The sequence below is a fragment of the Calonectris borealis genome, chromosome 5 (assembly GCF_964195595.1).
Source record: "Calonectris borealis chromosome 5, bCalBor7.hap1.2, whole genome shotgun sequence".
NCBI classification, from domain to species: Eukaryota; Metazoa; Chordata; class Aves; order Procellariiformes; family Procellariidae; genus Calonectris; species Calonectris borealis.
This window is the reverse complement of record NC_134316.1, coordinates 7825464-7842377: the sequence shown is the minus strand read 5'-3', so window position 1 is coordinate 7842377 and position 16914 is coordinate 7825464. Positions and strand designations below refer to the sequence as shown.

Sequence of the window (16914 nt, the reverse complement as noted above, 5' to 3'; positions counted from 1 at the left end):
GCCCCCGGGGCGCCTGCGCTGCATCCCCGCGCATGCGCACTCCCCGTTGGCGGGAGGGGCCGCTTGGGCTTCTCGGTGAGGGTGAGGGGCCGCCCCGACCTCCCTGCGGGAGCACGGCCCCGTCACCCCGTGGCGGGGCGAGGCCCCGGCCGTGACAGGAGCTCGCTCCGTCTGCGCCGGGGGCGGCTGCCCTTCCCGCCCCACGCCGTGGGAGTGAGCCTGGTCCGCAGGCACGGAGGCCAGCGCACCCCTCGGCCGGCTCCCGGGGCGCAGTCGGAGAGCAGCCCGAGGGAGAAGGGGGCTTGGGCGCGAAGGAGCGGCCGGCGGGTTCGGCCAGGCAGCCGCCGCCGTACGACAGTCCCGGGGAGCCTGGGGATGCCGGTGGGGCGCGGGGCTGCGGCGTTCCCCGCCCCTGTCCCCGCAGAAGTACCCCCTGCGAGCTCGCCGAGCCCGGCAGACCCGGGAACGGCGGGGTCTTCTGAGGGGAAGGGCGGGCTCGGCAGCGCCGCGGTGCGCCCGCTCTTCGCGGCCGTGTAGACGTGACACGCCGCCACGCTCCCGGCCAGATGTGCTCCGCGAAGGGCTTCTGCCGGCCTTCCTCGGCCCTGCCGAGGGCCGGTTCGGCGGCTGCCCGCCTCCCAGCGCCTCTCGCAGGCGGCGAGGAGCAGGGCGGGCCCGCGGGGCTCGGCGGCTGCGGGCAGCCTTGTTTCCGCCTGAACGAGCGCGGCGGGCAGGAGATCAGCTGGCGGCCGCCCCCTTTGAGCTGGGGAGCGGCGTGCCGCCCGCTCCCCGCATGCACGGCCACACGTAGGCGGCCGGGGCGAGCCGGGCGGGCGGGGAGGGGGCCGCGGCTGCCGAGCCGCACGTAGGGTGGGTAGGCGCGGCCTCGCCGGCGGCGCGGAGCCGGGCGGGGGGGGGCTCTCCTGCCCCGCGCTCCCCCGCGCACGTAGGGGCGAGCGGCTGCCGAGGCGGCTGGGGAGAGGAGCGCTGCGGAAAGCCCCCGCGCCCCGAGTGAGTACGGACCTGCGGTACCGGGGGAGGCGGGCGAGCGGCGAGTACCGGCTCGGGGCGGTCGCAACGTGTTTTCTGGGGGAGTCGGTTTTGGTGCCGCCTTCCCCGGGAAGCCCCGCGGCCCTCCGGCAGCTCCCAAGGGGGTTTGGGGACGGTGCTCTGGTTTCAGGGCGCCGTTGCCGTGATCGGCGCCCGCGGGCGGAATCGCCTCCGCGGCCAGGGCTTGGCCGGAGACGGGCTGCGGGCAGGCTGCGGTCCTGTGGGAGCGGGGCTGGGCAGCAGCAGCACCTGCGCTGGGGAGCGGGTCCCCAGACTTGGCAGGAGAGCGCCGGAGTGCTGCTGCATCCGTGGGGGGAGAGCGGGGCTGCGTGCTTGGCTGGTGGGAGATTGCCCCTGCGCTCGGGGAACCTGAACGGATGAAGAAAGGCATGTAGAAAAAGTAGCGAAGACGGATGGGATGGTGCGTTGTGTGATGCCTTTAGGACGATATGTAAAGCTGCAGGACTTTCACACCGTGATCAGGTTAAAGGTTCACATTTCACTTTCTTAAATGATCATGCACTGCAGAATGAATTTTTAATTCTGCTGGCTCTGGTACTGTGATGTTCTCCAATTCACCATTAGCATCAACTAATTGACCTAAAGGTCGTTCCTTAAAGCTAGGCACTTCAAGCTATCAGCTCCTACAATGACGGTGGAAGCTCCACAATACTTCAGGCACGAAAGCATCTTTCCATATTTATTACACTTCCCAAAAGGTTGCTGGAATCCAACCTTTAGTTGCCTGCATAGATGAGTAGGAGATGAATGGCCGTCAGCTAAACAGCTGTTGTCTTTAAGCACCACTGATCGCCACTTTCATTGATTATAGGAACAGGAGTATTAGCAGAGCTGTTACATGTGAACCGGGCAGGTTTTAGCAGCTGTAGGGAGGGAGCTGCACCTGCTGGGTTGTGGTTTGGCTTTTTTTTTTTTTAAAAAGACCAGACATTTTCAGCTATCATTTGGATTCATGTTTAGAGACGTCGGGCAGTGACGCTGTTCATCCAGTACGTGACCCTGTCTTCAACAGATTGTACTGATTTTGAAACAGAATGCCAACAGTGTTGGGAAAACAGTTATAATGTACTCTCCCCAATGGACTTAAGCATAAGCAAGTTAATAATTGACACATCATGGAGCGAGTTCGTCATTACTTACAGGTCAAGCCAAGCCCTACTTAGTTACAGGAGTTATCCCTTCATTTGAAAGGAGCGGAGGAGCTTAGCTCTGGAGTGATGCAGAATTCGTAAAGCTTGAGTGTGTTTTCTGACTCTTGTATTTTAAGCGTGCAGTGAGTGTTGTGATTTCTCATAGATGGTGTCTCAAGAAATGCTAGATGGAAATTTCTTTCTTTCTAAGGCAGATGGGGCTGCGTATCATGACACTTTCATTGTGTAAGATGATGTAAGATGTAGTGAGGATGAGGCTGTTGTGCCCATATGTTAACGTGTGCTAAGTCTTTCCTTGCAGAAAGTTTGGCTACAGTGTAAAGAATGAAAATGCAGAGGAATAAAAAAAACCCAAGTGTCTCTTTATAGAATTCCTCTTCTGTGGTGTATACAATGAAATACAGTGTCAATTTTTAGGCTAATTAATACTCTACTCTTCTTGATAAATTGTGTGTTTTCATCTAGTGCTCCTTCAGATTTTTCATTAGTACATTTTAATTCTTAGTAGACTGCCTTCCAAACAAAAAAAAAAATTAAAAAATAATTAGATGGTGTAAGGAAGTGTGTGCTGGTTAGTCTATCTTCTTTGTATTCTTAGTTAACTCCTAAACAAAAGGATGAAATCCTGATTGCCCTATTAATTCCTAGCTTGTAATCTGCAAGTTAAAAAGCCATTTATCCTGCATAGATGAAGGTAACAGGGGGTTCTCCAGTTGCACGTGGCACAAGACAACTTTTTTTTTTAAATACCTTGTATGATTGTATTAGAACACATTTTCAAATTGAAAACATGAACATAAATCATGTTGTCATGGATTTTTATGAAAATAAATCATGGATATATTTTATTAAATAGTGTATTCAAACTTCTGTATGTACAACTGTGTCACTAATACCAAATAGCAAGATCATATTCTATTGTGACAACACTTGCACAAGCCTTCTGCTTTCAGACTTCCCAACAAAGCAAAAACATTCCAAAGATTTTTAATCTGTGCAGTAGGAAGCGGTATTGATTTAAGAAGACAGCAAGGGTTACAAGATCCTGTCAAGTTATTTGCGTGTACTGAGAGCAACTGAAATCACCTGGAGCTGTCATCTGGGATTCAAACTAGTTTCTGTTTTGTTACTAAGGGCAGTCTTGATGTGATTACTCAAGGAGGTTTCATAAATGTTCTCTGTCCCTCTGGCTCCACGGCTGTTGCTCTCTTCTCTCTTGAGCTTCCCACAGGAAAGCCTACACAGTCCCTAATGTCTGATTTGTTAAATTGTATGTGCTTAACCTCTTTTGTTCATGCATGAGGTCTACTCAATTCAGGTGGGATAACCATTGTGTCTAAGGTGAACAGGATTCACCTTGCTGTAAGGGCAAGGCAGAATTTATAAATGCTTTTGGAAAATAGACCACAAAGTTTCTGACTTCAGTAGTAGGTAAGTCAGACCTCAAACATGCAGAAGTTTCAGCTATGCTGCACAGCCATTATTTAGTTCCTTTTAAAAAGTGGTTTTGCCATCGTCTCCATCTTTTAGAACAGGGATAACGGATGAACAGAGAGATCACAAATGTCACAAATTAGAAACAAACCCTCTCTTTTATTGAATTTTATACTGTTACACAATCAAAAAGAAATACAGTCACAATTATGTCAAAACGTTTCAAGAGAAATATCAATTGCAATATGTTGTACTTGGTTCCAAAAAAAGAATTCCATTAAAATATACCACTTCTTCATGAGAGAATACTGCTATTATTCACAAAATCTACCATACTGTATAAATCCAGTAGCAAACTCTTTAACTTTTTGGTAACTTGGCAAGCCTTGCTCAAGGTAAACAGGGAAGCAGAAGGAAAATGACAACTCATTTCTAGAATTTGGATCAAAAAATCACAGTTCTCCAGAATAGATCTTTCCGGAGAGTCAAATGCCTAATTGCTAATGTTAGTTTTAATGAAAGCTGGATACCCAACTGACAGGAATTCCTATGAAAATGGCCGTCTTACAAAGTACTTCTGGCCCCTGAAATGTTTATTTTCATGCTGGACAATTACAGTTTGACTAATGTGTGTAAGCGCAGTGGCACTGAGATGTGTGTTCTGTTCAGTAGCAGCGGGGACAGGAGCAGATGGTTGACCTCAGGCATGTCCAGCTGCAGCCTGCTTCACAGTGGTCAGGTACTCACAACTTCCATAGCACTGCTCAGAGAAAACGGTTCATTCAGCAGGGTAACAGTGGAGAAAGCTTGCCAACAGATACTGGTGAAACAGCCCACATTTCTGCCTTTAGCTACCACTGTTTAGCTGTTTAATTAAATGGCTTTTTAAGTAATGAAAAATTACTACTAAATATGCAGTAGTTTAACCTGTAATCATCAGACTTTTTTGATTCCTACAGTTATATTTCATTGGAAGCAGAGCTGATCAATTCATCCAAAATAAGCTTTGAAGTCTTTAAATTGTCAGCAGTGTTATGTGTAGTTTTAATTGTCCTTTCTAGCCTTAATCTACAATTCTTTAATTCAATAGTTACTTGGGGAGAGTTTGATGTGTGTACACAGACACACAGGAAAGGAAACTTAATAGCAAATGGTTTCCATTTCACCCAAAGGTTTTCAAGATAAACATACAGTCCAAAGCTATCTCACTACAGGGGAGGAAGGTATGTTAGAAAGGTGTACTTTGGACTTCAGGCTACCTTAATTTACTCAGTATATTACACCTGAGCTCAAGTTACTGGACAGCAGACTTAAGTGACTTCTTGGGAGCTACAGCTGTAGTTAATTATAACTACTTTCAGATAAAGGAATGAATAATGTCACCATAAATACCAGTTTAAAAATTCCTTTACCTTTTAACAAAACCATCACTGTTGTTGATAAAAACATCAGTTAGAACCCCAAAAATAATTGTGCTATGCCATGAAGGAGGCATGGCTTGACTACTGCTGTAGTCATGATAACTTCCTGGAAGCTAGCTTTGCTATTCTCCTCAGTTTATCATTTCCACATAATCTAGCATGTTTCATATGCAGAAGGAAACACTGCATCTACTTACAGTTTCTACTTACAGTTTCTCTTTACTACTGCTGAAGAATAAATGCTCTAATGTAGTGCCTCAACATTTTAAAAGGTAGCAAGTCAGCAAATAAATTATTTAAAATCACTAAGAAAACATTTAGAATTTAGTGTATTCCAGAAGCTTGTCCTCCAAAGTAGGTTCAGAATCAGGCTGTGCATTCCTAGATGTATTCCTAGAGTCTAAGCAAAAACAAACAAAAACCAAAATGAAACAAAAAAGGCAGCTAAAAGGTATACTTCCAGATTTTGTGAACTTGCATCTGGATTTAGCAAAGCTCTTACAAGGCCAGAGCAATTACTCTTACATTTCTGTGCTTTCTTCAGTGTCTGTAGGAGGTTTGGTGGGGTTTTTTTTTTGTTTGGTGTTTGTTCCTTCCCCCCCGCCCCGAGTAAACCAATACAGCTACTGCAGTTCATTCCATTAATTGCTTGTTTCAGTCTCTTTTACTAGGACAGTAAACAAAACACTATGCCTTGTTATTATGTATAATAAAAAATTTGATAGTTGGGAAGATTCTTAGACGAAACATGGCTCATTTAAATCCACAGCTGCTGTCACTAAGACCAGAGATGATTCCAGTGGGCTCCTAATCATAAATCACATGGGTCACTTAAGTTTTCCTCCTCTTTTTAACATGGATTTTTCTCTATGAAAATTTACTGCCCTCTTGAAGTACACTGAAGAGGAACTGACAGATCCAAACAGGTCAGGCTCCTACAAAATAAGGTCAGGAGAGTAGCAGAACAACATCAAGCAGGAAGGTATGAATTTTCCCTTGGGAGATGAAAAGGGATAACCCACCAGGCCAGCTCAAAGCTTGCCGGGGCAGTAAGAAAAGCCGAACCCACTTGTACCTTTCACGTGTCTACAAGAGTCCTCACTACCTCACAGAAGCATCATGTCAACCCATGCAGAGCTAAGCTTAAGGGATGCCCCTCCCAGCTGGTGCTTCACCTGAGCCTTTAGCAGCTTCACTATCAAACCTTTTAACTGCTGACAGAGAAATGCCGTCCAAGAAACCTCACGCAGCAGGTATGCAGTAGCTCTGCTGCTTTTATCCAGAGAACTTCATAAGCTTTGTACACTTAAAGGCTGCATTAAAAATCTTTACTATTCAGTAGCAGGTGTATATATTCAAAATGTTCTTATTCAAAATGCTCTCCGCACAAAGCTTCAACTCCAGCTTAGTGCACCTACATGTTTTCTCATCTGTGCAACTTCTACTCAAACTGTAAGAAGCATGCAACCATTTTCTGCTACCAGTGCCTTATCTTTTTTTAGTTGTTAGCTAATAGCCTCCATTAATTAATACAGTTGTGTGAGTCTGAAAAATGCTCTTTTCAGTAAAACAGTAACTGTAATTTTAGGAATCAGGTTAAGCTTATGTACCATTATGTTGATTTCAAAAGAGTCCAATGACACCAAAGTTTACAAAGCAAAAACAAAATAACTATTGTGACACTCCACATTTGATTGCTTACATTGAGATACATTATTTTAAAGTTGTTTGAAGAATGCACAGAATATCTTGACCATATTTACACGTTACAAGGCTGTATCAGTAGCATCGTGTTTTATGACAGCAAAATGAGAAAAGTCACCTAGTCAAAGTTCTTAAGTCAACAGCACAAGAATGTAGAACAAGCTTTACCATCAAGTACCAGCTTAATTTTTTAATCATGCAGTTTTGTGATAAAAATCCATCTTCAGTTGATCACTCCTGTGAATTTTACCTTCTTCCTGCATTCCAGCGTTACCTTGATAAAGCTTCCAGAGACAAACCTTTAAGCTGTTCATAAGGAAGAATCTTTCCACTCTAAGGTAACACAAATATGCTGTCTCCTCACTTTCAAGTTTGCTAACTGGTGTGGTAACAGATTAAAAATTTAACATCTTTGGCGAGTGGTAGTACAACACTGTCTAGGAGACTTCAGTACTGAATAGGCTCAAATAATTAACACGGAGATGTTACAATCAAGGTAAGGAACCAGTGATTTCCAATCAACTCTAAGTTAAAAAGGGAATACGGATGAACAATAACCACTAACAAAAATATAAATTATCTCATTTCTCTCAGATAAGACACTCCCCAAGGGGGCCTGGTCCACATATAGTTTATTGATGTAAGAAAACAATACAGTTAGTGTTAGATCCAACCACAAAGAGCAAAAGAATGAGTGAATGAAGGTTTTGTACAGTACATATAGGAAAATAAGATGTTTGTGACAACTATATATTTCTAAATAAAAAGGCTTCTAAATATATTCAAGTTATTGAAATCTACATGAAAACATATGGATGTTAATAGCAACAAGGTGCATAAAACCAAAACATCAAAATATTGAGCAACTCAATGAAGTACTAGATAAAACTCTGCTAACAATGCAAGATGTTTTACAATCTGCTTGAAATATCACCTATACCACACAGGGTAAGCGGAACATTTAGATTTAAGATCATACATGATATCAGCATTAACTTCAACAACTACAGGCAGGGAATTTTTTTTTTAAGCTGGCAAAGTGACTACTTTAAGAACATCAAACTCTCTCTAAATTGAGAACGTATCCAAATAAAATGCTGCTAGCCCTTTCCAGATAAAGCCTTTCCTTTGACTAACCACACTCATTTAAGTCAAAAGCATAAGACAGCATTTAAGAACAATTTATATTACAATGTGACTAAAATAATGACATAATCCAGGTTTAAACATGATTTCATAGGCAAACAAAAGAAGATTCTTCTTAAAAACTAGTTTTTATAAATGCAGAATATATTGCATGAGGAACTGCTGGTATTTTTTAAGAAAATATATTGTGCGATTGTGGCTACAATGCACTGCTGCAAAGCATTGTTGTTTCTTATAAAAACTATTAAAATAAAAAACTTATTTGAACATAAAGAGTAAGAGAGCACAAGTCTTCCAACTACCTGTGAAGAGCAGGATGGAAGTATTGCCAGTTTCTCCTGTGTTGACATTTTACTAACAAGTTTTGGTGACCAACTCCCCAGCCAAAAAATAAATATTTTTTTTAAAATCAGGTGCATATTTCAAAGCTGCTATTGCAAGTGTGTTTTAAATGTAATGGACTTAAAAGTGTATGTACCAAAGAATTATAAAAATGCACTATAGTTGAGTTATTGTTACATAAAGAACATATTAAAAAGACTGTCAAAATAAGTAGAAAGGGGATCAAAACTGAACTAACTGAATTAGTGCAGTACTGTAGCCAGGCTTCTAAAATCAGATATAGAAAATATAAATAGACTGCTTTAGGTGATGATTCACCAGTGTCCAAAAAAAGGAACAAGTATTGTGAAAGCTCAGTTAACTTGATCCAGAGCTCTGAGCAGTTCTTCACCCTGTAGCAGGTTTCTGTTGCCTTGTATGGGAGCGTTTACTTCGCAATCGTAACTCGTGAGTTGGGGTAGTCCACTTTCATCCATCGACTGCCCTAGAAGTTTACTTGCTATGTCTAAAGAGGGAGGGGAAGGAGAAAAAGTGCACTTTATTCACCATGCTTAACCTTTCCTCCAAAATTGTTCATAAAGGAGGTAAGTTTGGATATGTTTTTGTCACTCAGTTCTCTTTCACACAGCCCCCCTCCACCTCCCTCTATGCATTAAAAGAGGATACTAACCAGTTGATAGGAGAATGATTGTCTTCTGCTCCACTCCGCTATGACCACTTGTTTTGCATCCCTTTACACGCTTCCAAGCAAGTGATGCATTTCCTCCACGGTCACCTGTCTGCTGGAATAAAGACCCCTAGAAAGAAATAAATCAAATCTTCTTTACTGAATACTGTATCCTTCTAGCCCTCCACATCCCTCTTCCAAATTAACCGTTCCTGTCACTGATTACTAATGTAGGCATTGTTACAATTTAAAGTGGACTTCATTCAGAACTTGGGGCGAAATATATTTCCAAGTACACTGGCCTTGAAAATTACTTAAAAGAAAACTGAATCAGATTTCAAGACCTTACTTCCCTTACAGAAAACCATTACTAAATCCTGGTTATATCAGTTACCATGCTCAAGATTAGCATGTACATGTACACATACACACCCATTTAATTACCACTGCTCTTGTCTGAGTAAGCATCAGGTTTTCACTGAAGTCCCTAATGGTTTTCTGCACTGGAACTAATAGTGTAGACAGGAGATTCAGGAACCTCGGTAGGTCGATTCTATCTAAATTTAAGATGTAAATTCTGCTTGCACTCCAGTTTTTGCCGCCAAGCCATCTGACCCAAGTCTCGTGGGGAACGCAGTCCTAAGCCATTGCATTACAGACATCGCTCCTTAGCGTATTGTTTTGACAGCAGCATAGAAGATATGGAGATTAGAAAGCTTTAAGGTTCCATATAATTAGGACAAGTAAGAAGAAGCTGCCACTGAAACAGATGGGATGGAAGGAAAAAATGCCACCTTAGTACCAAGTTTGCTAGCAAAAGTAGTTGAATCTGCAAAGTTTTGTCTTGTTAGTAGTACTGACTGCTGCAAAAAGAGGAAAAGGTATTTCTGAACGCTGCCATTATCCTGAACGCTTAAGATAGTATAGAACATACGTTTTCAGGTTATAAAACAGCCATGCAAGTCAAAAGGACAGTTGTATAACAGAAGTTATAGTTAAACTACTTGGACTTAGAAGCTGCATTTCATAGTAAGGTCAGTCACGCACATTGTTGCTGGTTTATTTTTTTTTTTACTGTGAATGCAATACAGCCCTTCATATTAAGATAGATATAGCTTGTATCTTTTTCAATGTAATGATTTGGATCATTATTTCATAATCTTACTATAACCCACCTTGCCCTTATCTAATTCTCCTGTTTGCTAGAAAACTAAAGTAGTATTTTACTTTGGTCTTCACTTATTTTCACTCTTTGCAAAATAAGTCCCGCTTCCTTATAGCTAAGAAGTTGTGGCAAGTTTTTGCACAATCCCAGAATACCATGTATTATAAGCCTGGATTTAACATCATTTTTCTTCTGTGCATGTGCAAGGCCTAGTTCATCCTCTCAGAAATCCATGGAGAAAGCAGCCAAACAACAAAATAACCTGCTTGAAATAACATCGGTAAGACCCAGCTACATGGAAAACTCAGCTTCTGACTGTGCAGAAACCATCAAAATATTTACAACATTTTGTCAGATACAGAAAAGAGACTTAGCAAAGGATGACGTTTGAACCTATAAGCATTAAAAAGGCACGAAGCATAGAAGCCTGAACACTATTACAGCAGTTAATACAGAACTGCTTGTGTTCTGTGTATTTAATGACATCCCATGCCATTTTGAATATTTTATCAGCAACACTATGACAGCTGTAGCACCATCGCATGAGAAAAAGGCAATGGAAGCAATAAAATTTCTTGCAGAGCTGTGAATTCTTACAGCTATTGGAAGCAACAGAACAACATGCATGAAAGTGCAAAGCATTTAGCAAATGAAAACAACAGCATAAGTATGATTTTTTTTTTTAAATAAAGTCTGCTTGCCTCATAGAAAAAAATGGACATATAAAAGCTTTCTCAGCTCTTCTGGAGGAGAGCAATGATAAAGACAGTATGCAGTGATTTGTCTCATGCTCAAACCAGAATGCTAATACAGGAGTAATTCATAGTTCAGAAGAAAAGTAATCCTGCACTGTAAGACATGATGGATGACTACACCTAGGAGATGGACCACTAGAGAAAGAAAAGAATCTCAAAGGCTACATTGCAGTACAGGAACTAAGAATTAACTGTGCAAAAGTTAAGAGAAGTGGGAATTTGCAATGAAGGCAAGAAGAGAGGTAATAGTGTGTAATGGCAAAGCTCAAGATTTCAAAATACTAAGAACTGACAGTAAGAGACAAAGATTATGGAGGCAAAATACCCTTGCAGAAAATAACAAGCTGGATAGCCCCAATTAAGTGACACAAATCTAAGAATACTTAAAAAGTTTCTTTTGTATAGCTAGGACAGATGATGATGAGCTACTCACAATCACACACACTAATACTAAAGAGAGTGTCGAGTGTCCATAAAATGAAAGTGGTAGTAATATACATTTGCTAGGTTATATGAATTCTATTCTCTTATGGTTCAGATGGTCTTGTATCGATCAAATAAAGGAATCTCAGACTCGATGGAAAAATGAAAGCATAGAAAGAAGCATTAGAACACTATCTCCAGTATTGAAAAATATGAAAATTGAGTTTGAATTCAAAAGTGAAATAAATATGGCAATTATAAACTTAAATGTGATGTCTTACATTTGTGCATATTCTACTGAAGAACATATATGTTCACAAAAGAGTATCTTCTACCTAATCAAGAAATATGCTTGGGTATAGAGGGCACTTTTGAAACAGCTGACAGTAAAAAAGAACTAAAATCGGAGTATCTGCATGTATGTGGGAATTTCACTATCGAACAATTTTCTCCGATCCCAAGATTCCACTGCATACCAACAGTTAAACTCAGGAGTCTGTACTGATGCCTCATTTCAGAAATTGCAAGGTTAAAAATGAATATTTTAAAATGGTAAAACAAAACTCACAATTCCAACTGCCTGAAAAAGTGAACCATCATGTTCCATTTTTCGTTTTCTCTGAGCATTATGCAAAGCTAGCATCTTTGGATTTAGTTCTTCATCCATTGCAGTAGATCTAAGAAAAATTGATTCAGGCTGTTAAGACGTTTCTACTATCCTCAAGCCATTCTTCTTTTGTGGACACTTATATACAATATCACAGAACTGAATTTATGAACTATACTACTTTTCTTTCATAATCAACTCATTTCAACAATCATTGTCTATGAGCATAGCAAATGTTAGCTTTTAATCTTGCTGTGAAGCTCAGAATGAGTTATAACAAAAATTTTAATGTCTTTGCAGAAAAAAAAGCATAAAAGTTCAGCAATTCACTTTCAACAGGAAGAAGGGAGGGAAGGGTGAGGAAAAGTCTATTCTGAATATTTCTATGTACAGATAAATCTTCTATGTATCAAAAGCGTGATGTTTGACTTTGTAGAGTTTTCTATCATGATAAATATCTACTACATATGCCACAGTCCATCATTATGAAATACAGCTCATTTTAAAAGCAACAAATGTAGCACAGACTGTAGTCGCCTCTTACCTCATAACGAAGTGGACAAGAAAAGCACCAGAAATATTGTGTGGGTATAACTACTTGTAAATTGCCTACTGCATTCTTTTAAAAAGGCTGCATGTCAGATACAAGAGCAGAACAAAATTATGAATACAGTTTGCATATAGTAGCTGCCTATGACATAAGATGTTTATGCAAGAGCTACTGTGAAATTAACTTCAGCGAAGCTTACTATAAAAAAAAAAACCCAAACTTGTTTGAAATGTCCAAATTTAAATGTATCAATTTCTACTTTGAAGTAGAATGCCGAAGACAACATAAAACACTTGGCAGTATTTAAAAGTGTATTATATCTAACTTCTTGAACAGATACTAGGGCTTAAGCTTTGCTTTTAGAATACCTTTTATTCAGAGTGACTGTTAGCAAACCAGGCGCTCCTGGACAAGATTTTTCGGTCTGATCCAATGTTCCTTTTCCCGCTCTGATTGGAGACGCAGTTCGACTCCTGTTCCCCCCGTAAGGTGATGCTGGGGCACTACTCGTTTCATTGATTATGTGGACAGGAGATGAAGGGACAATTAGTGTCTTCACATCATCCACATGTTCTGTCACTGGTTTTATTTCATCAGCAGTACTTGATGGTGTCTGAGTCTGCTGAAATATGGTAATGGTGGCTGCATTTTGAGAGCCGGAAGAACTGCTTTCCAGCGGAGATAGCTGATCAAAGGATCGCAACTGGAAGTCATCATCCATTGGGATGTAAGGAGCCAACATCTCCAAATCTAAATCAGTTTCCTGGAAAAGAGGGGAGGTAAAAATTATAAATATGTAAAAACATCTCAGCTATGACTTCATGGCTTCATTAAGGCTCTTTCTTTTACCAAATCCTTACAAATTTTTTTGCAGTTTATTTTAATAAAAATATTACATAAAAGAGGAAGGAGGTTCCTGAAGACATTCTAAGAGAAGGAGAAGCACATTGAGAATAAGTATTAAGATGATACAGAATTTTAAGTTAATGTACATTACCTGAGTAGAGAATGGATTTTTTGCCTCTGTATCTATCGCAAAGAGTTTCTCCACTAGTTCCAGTTTGAATTCATTAGCCATATCATTATCCACATCAAAGCAGTAGTCGTTGGGACTACTGGGCTGTGAAAACATTTTGAGCATAGTTTTAGGTTTCTGTCGTTACATCATTTTGCATTGTATCTACAGATTCTCTGAAAAATGTTCTAATGTAAAAAGTAACTTAAAGCTAGAGTTGCACAAAATTGAAGTGGGAAAGGAAAACACTTACATTTGTCAGTATACATTCAAATTTACCCGACCTGGGAAGCACGCAATTAGTTGGAATCTGGAAACAGCCTCTACAGTAATTCACTGCAACTAATTTGCTGTTTACAGAAGTTGTCTCTGAACCGTTCTTTTCTAGAAAGACCAATCCCAAGCTCTCCTTATTTCTATCAGGTGGTATTGCATGCGTTTGCAAGACTCACTTTAATGAAAAGATAATTCTTAGTATGAAAATTTATCTTCTTCCTCAGATCATGGCGTGAGCTTAACAAAGTCACAACTTAGAAATAATTTTTAATTCCTGTCTTGGCTGCATCCTTAACCAGATTTGCTCCACAAGGCCCAACAGCACATACATTTTAATGACAGCATATCCAAATTACGTAACTAACCTCAGGTGAACTTTGGCTGGTACTTGCATCAGAAGGGCTGGTTGGTTGCTCTTGCACCTGAGGCATGGTAAAAGAAAGTTCGAGTGGCTCTGCGTTTGGCTCCAGCTTTAATACAACTTCTCTATTGAGTGCAGGATCAGCATTGCTACGAAGCGGCTTTGTAGTTTCAGAGGCAGGTAGTGGGGACATTGCCATACTTATATTCTGCAATTTCTCACTGGATGAGGGGAGCATTACATCATTATACAAAGGAACTTCATCACATTGTTGTTCATCAGACTCTATAAAAATTAAAAGAAACCATCAACCTAAGTAACAATACTGAGCCTGTCTACGGACCTCATTAAATTTGAACAGCAGCTGAAATACCACTAGGCAAGTGATACGGGGAGGTTATTTTTCGAAATTTACTGTAAAATGCTAACTTTACTAATTAGCATGCTCTCCAATTTAAACACACACCCACCATTACTGCTGAAATCTAGAGAGATAATTGTGTCTCCAGCAGCTGGGGCCAGCACAGTTAAAGCATCTGGTTCCTGTTTAAGTTTTTCAAAAAGGCTGTTGGTATCATCCAGGTCATCTTTGCTGAATATTTTGGTCATTTTCATATCGGGAGACTCCACTGGTTTCAGCATACACTCAGTTTGTCCAAGGGAAAAAATCAAGTCCTTCTGAACAATTCCACTATCAGAGAGAGAGGAAGATGACTGTTAAAGAAGCTAAAAGGAATAAATTTGGGCTTAACAGTTGCCACAAAAAACCAAACCAAACCAAAAAAACCCACACACAAAGCCAAAAAAACCACACACCCGCCACCCCACCCCCCCCCCCAAAAAAAAAAAAAAACCCAAGACAAACCCACACACACCACACCACAAAATTACCAGGATAGGAGCTTTAAGAATTCTTTTTTCCTTACTCATTCTTTCCTCAAATGTAATAGACAAAGCAAGCACTAATTGTGGTGTCATCAAAAAGGTTGGACGGGGCTCTGAGCAATCTAGTCGAAGATGTCCCTGCCCATGGCAGGGAGGTTGGACTACATGACCTTTAAAGGTCCCTTCTATCCCAAACTATTCTATGATTCCACGATATAACAAAAAGTAACAAAAATAAACATGCTTTTCTGAAAGCATTGAGAAAGTAAGGAAAAAAAAAAGTTAGACATTTGCTAAAACACTTTGTTTTAAATGAATGTACAGTATGTTGATAGATTGATACTGGTACATTTGCTAAAGTTTTGAAAAAATAATTTAGGACTGTTATACTGTTGCAGAAAAACAGTCAAGTCGTCTGCCTTCAGTTGAAGCTTTCAATCAAAAGAGTAATTCTAAGGAAGAAAAAGATAAATGGGATTAAAGCAGACACCATTACTGCTGCTCTGACTCCATGACTAGAAGTTATTAGTGAAATTAACTGCTCCAGACTGCAGTCTGGATTAGAGAGTTGTCTAAAATGCACACAAATTCTCAAATGCTTCCATCACAACAGTCCAGAGGAGGCTGGCCCTATTCTCATTTGCCTGCAAGAGATCTTCCCACTGCCATCACTAGATCAAAAAAGTGTTTTGTTTTCAATACAACTCCTAATCCTAGGACTGGCAGTGTTCTAAGCAAAAATTTCACTGGTAGGAAAAATAGTAACATCATAACATATTCAACAGGGGACCACATTCTCAGTTGAAAAAAAAGACGTAATGCCATCAGTATTTGACTTCATCTTCAATAAAAATGATGACAAAGAATAGCGATGGCCAGTCGACTTACCTCAACACATAGTTTACACACACTATGCACTGTGGCTGAGAATTCTTAGTGTTGTATATAACAGTTGCTTGAGTTTCAACCCAGACATAGCCACCTTGTTTAGCAAGCATTCTGTACTGTCCTGTTGTCACCTGCCCTTTTGTGAACACTAAAAGCAGAAAGGATACTAGCTTTAATTACAGGCAGAAAAAACTGAAACCATTTAAGATAAGTATTCACTGCAGATTCATTTCTGCAATTAAAAGAAAGCCCTTGTTCTTCTGCTGCTTTCCCCCGGTGCTGCATCTCATCTCTTGTAGTTGGAGGGCTTTAAATACATCTTTTCACTTACTATCGTGGTGTGTTTTGGTCAGATGATCAGAATCCAGCGCATGATAGTACTCATAGATTGAGCGACCCAGGAGTTCCTCTGGCTCATACCCCATCAACTCTGTAATTCTTTAAAACAAGGGGAAAAAATTGCTAAGTAAAAGCAGATGTGGAGTAGCATAAATACTAGAGCATTTGGATGCTTGCATATCTAGAAAAATCCTAAGAGTCCCTTCCATACACATTAGCAGCAATTTTGGTTTATTGGGAGTTTTCTTTTTTTTTATGCTTCTTTAAAAGAGAAATTTGAGCAGGCATAGGATCTTACTTCTCATTGAATATTTATATATCATGTCCTGTGGTGGACAGAATTAAGTAAATCCCTACTTTCTGGACTTTTTTTTTTTGCCTTAAAGGTAGACAGCTACTTATGGACTAGCATATTCAGCTTACACAAATATGAGAATTTAATAAAATAAAAGATATGCTTCAATAGTTTTAAATCTGCAACTATAAGAAATTAGGAATCAGATTTATTCTTCCCACTGTCAACCACTGCCAGCACTTAAAGAAAACAGTATTTTCTTCTGCCCCCAGAGGGCAGTGCTAACCAGGGGAACGCATTTATTTTGCCCCATTCTACATGCAGAATGTGACCAAATAAGTACCTTTTATGTGACACCATCAGTCCTAGAAAGGTAAAGTTACTGCAGAAGACAGAAAATAACCTGCACTAACATCTCT

General features: G+C 40.6%; 1 protein-coding gene across 3 annotated transcripts in view; it reads right to left on the bottom strand.

Moving 5' to 3' along the window:
* Nucleotides 1-3795: 3795 nt before the first annotated feature.
* HIF1A (hypoxia inducible factor 1 subunit alpha) overlaps nucleotides 3796-16914 on the bottom strand; it is a 34820-nt gene continuing 21701 nt past the window's right edge. Inside the window, exons 7-15 of one of the 3 annotated variants that reach the window (XM_075150876.1) lie at nucleotides 16193-16299; nucleotides 15862-16009; nucleotides 14559-14779; nucleotides 14093-14373; nucleotides 13434-13556; nucleotides 12805-13199; nucleotides 11848-11956; nucleotides 8940-9066; nucleotides 3796-8774 (exon numbers count right to left, since the gene is read on the bottom strand). In XM_075150876.1, the coding sequence (XP_075006977.1) occupies nucleotides 8623-8774; nucleotides 8940-9066; nucleotides 11848-11956; nucleotides 12805-13199; nucleotides 13434-13556; nucleotides 14093-14373; nucleotides 14559-14779; nucleotides 15862-16009; nucleotides 16193-16299 (1663 nt within the window). In that variant the 3' untranslated portion in view covers nucleotides 3796-8622. The remainder of the gene's footprint in view (nucleotides 8775-8939; nucleotides 9067-11847; nucleotides 11957-12804; nucleotides 13200-13433; nucleotides 13557-14092; nucleotides 14374-14558; nucleotides 14780-15861; nucleotides 16010-16192; nucleotides 16300-16914) is intronic. The other 2 variants (XM_075150877.1, XR_012673774.1) reach the window with 2 other exon arrangements.